Here is a 6374-nt window from a genome sequence, read left to right on the forward strand (position 1 = left end):
GAAAAATACAACTTGGTAGAAAAAGAAGTAAAAAGTTATCCACAATGCCAGCAGGGAGACCCTCCCAACACTTAAGAGCTATGTAATCCAAAGCTGTACCGACCACATTGGGCTGCTGAGCACTTGAAATGTGGCCAGTATGACTGGCTATTGCATTGTATCTTATTAAATCTAAATTGCCACATGGCCAGTACAGTATAGAACATTCCAGCTGCTACCACAGGTTCCACTGGATAGCGCTGCTCCAGAGGATTCCTTCTTGGGCTTTAAGGCCTGCTATGGCGAGCGCAGTGTTTCCTGACAGCACTTTTATTAAGTGGCCATTGCTGCCCATTTGGTACCAGCCTGTGGGAAGGCATAGGCTTTCAAAGGATGCTGTTTATGTCATTTTGGACACCCCCACCCCCCGCCTTCCCCACCAGCTTCTCTTAGCTGGGCTCAGATTTTTGGTTTGCAGAAAAGTATCCTCTGGCCAGTGAGGAGTGGGGTGGGTTTCTTCCCCCTTCTATACCAGGCATAGCCTTGGGCTTGGGGGGCCTGGGTGACCCCACTATGCCAGATGGCAGCAGGAGCTCAGAATGTATGTGTGGAGGATAGAGGATAGAGTGCTCAAGGAAGGGAGAGAGGGTGTCCCCAAGATGGCTCTGTTCTTGACCTCCATCTCTCCTTTTCTACCACTACTTCTGGGTCTGACATGCCTTCCACACCCCGCCACTCCTATCATCCAGGTGCATCCACTGCGGGGTTGTCCATCTGACCCTGGCCTTGCTGAAAAGCCACATCCAGGAGCGACACTGCCAGGTTTTCCACAAATGTGCATTCTGTCCCATGGCCTTCAAGACTGCGAGCAGTACTGCAGACCACAGTGCCACTCAGCACCCCACCCAACCTCACAAACCCTCCCAGTGAGTGCAGCTCCAGGGCCAGCAGGCCTATGGGCTTGAGCTAAGTGGTCTGGGTGCTATAGGGGGAGGTGTTGGGATGGACCAGGGAGCTGGGGCTGGTGGTGGAGGTGCCCAGGGTTCACTGAAGACGTCCTGAGCCAGGGGAATGTATATACATCGGCTCTGAGTAGTGCTTCCCCAGACCTGACCCTGGTTCAGAGAGAGCACAGATGGGGTGGAGGTTCTGCCCAGGGGGCCTGGCCATCTCACTCCCTGGGGCTTGTCTCATCAGGCTCATTTATAAGTGCTCCTGTGAAATGGTCTTCAACAAGAAGAGGCACATTCAGCAGCATTTTTACCAGAATGCCAGCAAGACGCAGGTGGGAGTCTTCAAGTGCCCCGAGTGCCCACTCTTGTTCCTGCAGAAGCCGGAGTTGATGCAGCATGTCAAGGTGGGCTGCCCAGGGGAAGGAGGCTGGGGAGGAGGGCACACGCCTCAGGTCGGGGGTCTGACTCTGTGCATCTTTCCCCTTGCCCAGTCAGTAATCGCTCTCCCCATCCCCAGAGCACTCACGGTGTTCCCCGAAATGTGGACGAGCTGTCAAGCCTCCAGTCTTCATCGGACACGTCCTCGAGCCGCCCTGGCTCTCGGGTTCCCACCGAGCCCCCGGCCACAAGTGTGGCTGCTCGGGGCAGCTCCCTGCCCTCGAGCCGCTGGGGCCGGCCCGAGGCCCATCGCAGGGCTGAAGCCAGGCCCCGGCTGCGGAACGCTGGCTGGACCTGTCAGGAGTGCCAGGAGTGGGTTCCTGACCGGGAGAACTATGTGTCCCACATGAAAAAGAGCCACGGTCGGGTAAGTGTCCTCACACAGTCAGTGCGGTGCCAGATTCTCTGGACTTGCCTCCTGTGGGGTCAGAGCCCCCTTGTGTGGCTGACCCCTTAGGGTTCCTGGTGCCTGGGCAGGGTGGGTACCACAGTTCTTGAGGTCTTTGGGGGCATCCTCCTCTCTGCCTACATCACCTGAGTAGAAAGATACACCCAGACCTGTTTTATAGTTCTGATGCTTTGCATCCTGTCATCTCCTCTAGACGCTGAAGCGGTACCCATGTCGGCAGTGTGAACAGTCCTTCCACACCCCCAACAGCCTGCGCAAACACATCCGCAACAACCATGACACAGTGAAGAAAGTCTACACTTGTGGGTGAGTCTCTGGAGATGGGAGCCAGGAAGCCTGAAATTCAGAGACTGCCCATGGCATCACTGGGGCTTTTCTCTGCTGGGAGATCAAGGGTCGGAAGCAAGAGATAAGCAAGTTGCTAATGGAAAGACGGTGTGGCTACATCAGAAGGCAGGGCTGGTTGGGAACCAGCTTCTAGAACCTGGTAGCTCCTGAGTCTTTTCCCACCTCCCTCACCGTGGGTTGCACTGCTAGTCAGTGTGACGGGCTCTGAGGTTTAGGAGGTGTGGTGATGATGGGACCATGTGTCCTGTCTGGCCAAGAGGCTTTGACATCATGTCTCTGCTTCAGGACATACCCTGACCTCTTCCTTGCTGACCACTGGCGCATCACCTGGACTTCTGGGCAGTGATATCAGGGAGTAGAGAGTAAGATCATGGCTTAGGACCAGCACAAATATTCTGACTTGCTGTTGTCTGCCACCTTGTCAGCTAAACTTCTCTGGGGAGTGCCCAGCACTATTCAGCCAGCTTGATGACCACCCAGCCAGCTCTCTGCCTGCCCCAGACTCTATTCTGGAGCCAGAAGCCGCTCCCACTTTGCCTCCCTGCCAGGTGTGCACTGGGCTCCCTGGAGCCTGTCGTCTTACACAATGTCTCTGGGGCTGTACTCTGCAGGTACTGCACAGAGGACAGCCCTAGCTTTCCTCGGCCCTCCCTCCTAGAGAGCCACATCAGCCTTATGCATGGTATCAGAAACCCTGATTTGAGCCAGACGTCCAAAGTCAGACCTCCGGGTGGACATTCCCCTCAGGTGAGTGTGGGCCCTGCCACTGGCATAGCTTGTTTAGTGAGCCCCTTGAGCTGGAGGGGCAGCAGGAGGGTTACAGGGAGCCCACTGGTAATGGTGGTCATGGAGCAACCAGCACTGACAGCTTCCCTCGATGTGGTCATTCTCTAGTCTGGCATGACCCTCCTGGGGACCGTGCACAGGTAAAGGACAGGGACAGAGACCCGGGAGACTGCCCAGTAGCCTTTTGTTCCTGTGGCTTCCCTGTCACTGTGATGTTCCTTAGCCATGTGGCGCGCTCTCTCTCTTACACACACACACACACACACACACGCGCGCGCGCTCTCTCTCTCTCTGTCTCTCATTATGAGTGGAGCCAGCCTAGATTCCTGCTACCCTGGACCCTCGTTTTTTTGACCTTATCCCTGTTCCATGCCCTATTCCCATTTCTGGTGAACTTCTGAAACAGCATAGTTCCCTCCTCACAGTAGGCTCCCTCTGGTAGGGAGAGCTGCTCCTCAGAGGGTCAGACATGTCTGGGAAATTCTGAGAGCTGCCTGGAGTTCAGGGCATTCCTTCTTGGCTACTCAGAAAAGGGCGTTGGTCGGCAGAAGCCCTTTCACACATAGCAGGTGGGTTGTCAGTTGACGTTTTGGCAACATCTGTGATTAAAATGCACACCCCCACCCTCCAAACGTACATGCCTTTTGATTCAGCAATTCTGTCCCTAGGATTTATCTGTCCTATATCTTTGGCCTCAGGCATGAAAAGGTATGTACAAGGATTCACTTGCACTGTACTGCAGGGCTGTGCGCAGCAAATAATGAAGGACGCATCTAAACGTCTGCCAGTGGGGACCATTCACCCCTGTGACGAGTCAGTGTGCTACTATTAGGAGAACGAAGTGTCTGTATGTCCTCATGGAAACAACAGCCAGTACATGTCATTAAGTAGAAAAAGCAGGGTGAAGAAAAGTGTGCATGTAATGCTATCATTTTTTAAAAGGCAGCAGTTTTATCTTTGTGCATGCAAAAAGGAGGAGCCACAGAACCTAGATGATAGGGTGTTCTCTGGAGAGCAGCCTGGGGAGTGGGGTAGGAGGGACTTGGTCTTCTTTCTATCCTTCCCATATCTTCAGATTGTGGTGACACATCTTACATCAGAAAAAAACAAAAGCAAACTGAAAAACCTGAAAGAAGCCAAATGTAAACCCATGGTTCAGGGCTGGGGCAAGCAGCCTGGCCTGGGTGGTGATTCTGCAAGTCCGTGGGCCACATTGCTCAGGTGTGGGAGTCCAGTCTGGGGCTCAGCCCCGACTCACACCGTCTTCCCTTCCAGGTGAGCCATCTGAAAAGACCAGGCAGCGGAGCTGGGGACACTCCGGGCACCAGCAATGGCGCAACCGTCTCTTCCACCAAAAGGCACAAGTCCCTGTTCCAGTGTGCGAAATGTAGCTTTGCCACAGACTCAGGGCTCGAGTTTCAGAGCCACATACCTCAGCACCAAGCGGACAACTCCACAGCTCAGTGCCTCCTCTGTGGCCTGTGCTACACCTCTGCCAGCTCCCTTAGCCGCCACCTCTTTATCGTCCACAAGGTGAGAGACCAGGAGGAGGAGGAGGAAGAGGAGGAGGAGGAGGAGGAGGCAGCAGAGGTGGCTGTGGAGGCAGCAGAGCCAGAGGAGGGCTCCGGGGAGGAGGTGTCCATGGAGACCAGGGAGAACGGACTAGAAGAATGTGCTGGAGAGCCTTTGTTGGGTGACCCAGAGGCGAGATCACTAGGCCCAGCTTCTGAGGAGGACGGTACCCAAGATGCTCAGAGTCAACCACAGGCCTCTCAGGACCAGGACAGCCATGCACCATCCCCTCAGGTGTGACCAGAGGCTCTACAGTGTGTGCAGTCCGGGTGATGCCACGGCGTCCTCCGTCTGCTGTGTGGACAGTGGGAAATAAAAGGCTCTGCCCCGGTGTGAGTGTGGCCGGCTGTGTCCTGGAGCAGTGTCTGCCCCGAGCTGCGGGGCGCTGGGTGTCCCCCGGCCCCAGGAAATGTGCGATCACCCAGGACCCTCACAGTTCTAAATCTGCTTCTGTTATTTATGGCTTTGTGCTGCTTCTTGCTACCCCAACTCTTATCTGTGTCCTTCCAACCCCAGGCTGCTTAAGTGGCTCAGCCTCAACGCTGGCCACTCGGCTTGAGGACCCCCAGCGCTGTGCACTTCCGGAAGGTTCCTGCTTGCTGCCTTCAGCCAGGGGTCTCCTCGGAGCTCTCCTGGCCTGCAGATGGTAGCTCTCCTTCCTGCCAGCAGAGCCGGAGAAGGGGGATGAGGGTGCTGGCACGGTCCCTCTTGGAGAGCTCTGCCCAGGCTGGCTTGGTGAGGGCCCTCAATCGCCTTGCCCTTCGTTCCTGTCTTCTCTGATTCTTTTCCCCAAAAAGTAGTCCTGGAGAATTAATTGTCACACTGGCTCCTCTTGTTTGTGTGGGTGGGAGAAGGTTCTGCAGCACACCTCTGGAGCCCAGGAGAGCAGGAGATACAGCCAGGGCAGGCAGACCCTTCAGAAGGAGCTGTGCGTCTTTGTTCTGCTGCTGTTCTGCCTTTCCTGATGAGTGGGGCTGGGGGTACACCAACATTGGAATATTTGGACTCTTGCTCTCCTGTGCCATTAGAGAGGCTGCTGCCCCAGGCAGGCCAGCCCCTCCTCCTCTCGGCTACACTCATGTTGCTCAGACTATATTTCAAATAAAAAAAACCTTCTTACCATGCAGGTAGGCTCTTGTATTCCTCTTCAAGTGAGCCTGGCCCTATCCTGCTCCCCTGGAGAGTCTCTCCCAGACTTCCCTCCCTGTCCCATCTCTGAGGGAGAGCAATGTTCCTACTGTCCCAGAAAGGTCCTCTCTAGATTCCGGAGCTGTAGTTAGGAAACCAGGAGCTCGGTCCTCAGTCTGAGACCTTCTGAGGGCGTGAGGGAAGGGTCAAGGGTCACCTGCCAGGTCTCCCTGGGGCTAGCAGAGTTGGCATTAGGGCCTATTGAAATGTTTCAGGCACCTCCCTCTTTCCTACAGATGGATTTTCCACCTAAGAGAACCCTTTACTGGTGGTGGTGGGTGGGGGAAGGGATAGAGGGGAGGAATTCTGTGATATCTTGCCGAATTCAAGACGCCTTGGAACTGCTGCTGCTGCAGGGAACTCTCAGGATTAGACAGGGGAGGTTGGGCTGTCTTCACTGGTGGCAGAGTTAGGGCCTGACCAAGCACCAGGGGCAGGCTGTGTGGGTGTGCCCTCTAACCTCTGGCCCACGCCTCTGATACAGCCCTGCAGGGCCAGGGGTGTGGGGCTGGGCCCGGCAGGATCTAGCGCAGCAAAGGCAAGTGGGTGCTGGCTGAGTTCTTAGAGGTGCCCTTTCAAGGAAGGCATTGAATATCACTTGTAAGTTGTTAAGTCAGATAAATACACCTGACCTTTTCACAACAGAAGAAAAGTACATTTTCTGTCAAATGCCAGATTTTTAGTGAGATGCTAATGGCACC

General features: G+C 55.1%; 1 protein-coding gene across 7 annotated transcripts in view; it reads left to right on the forward strand.

Annotated features, from left to right (window-relative positions):
* Positions 1-5611, forward strand: part of ZNF592 (zinc finger protein 592) — a 75758-nt gene extending 70147 nt beyond the window's left edge. For 5 of the 7 annotated variants that reach the window (XM_077873213.1, XM_077873212.1, XM_077873223.1 and 2 more), the window contains 6 exons: positions 729-905; positions 1177-1336; positions 1450-1737; positions 1973-2085; positions 2739-2874; positions 4189-5611. In XM_077873213.1, coding sequence (XP_077729339.1) covers positions 729-905; positions 1177-1336; positions 1450-1737; positions 1973-2085; positions 2739-2874; positions 4189-4725 — 1411 coding nt within the window. In that variant the 3' untranslated portion in view covers positions 4726-5611. Of the gene's footprint in view, positions 1-728; positions 906-1176; positions 1337-1423; positions 1738-1972; positions 2091-2738; positions 2875-4188 lie in introns of those variants that run through there. The other 2 variants (XM_077873251.1, XM_077873260.1) reach the window with 2 other exon arrangements.
* Positions 5612-6374: the final 763 nt, after the last annotated feature.

Source organism: Canis aureus, chromosome 2, assembly GCF_053574225.1.
Source record: "Canis aureus isolate CA01 chromosome 2, VMU_Caureus_v.1.0, whole genome shotgun sequence".
Classification (NCBI taxonomy): Eukaryota; Metazoa; Chordata; class Mammalia; order Carnivora; family Canidae; genus Canis; species Canis aureus.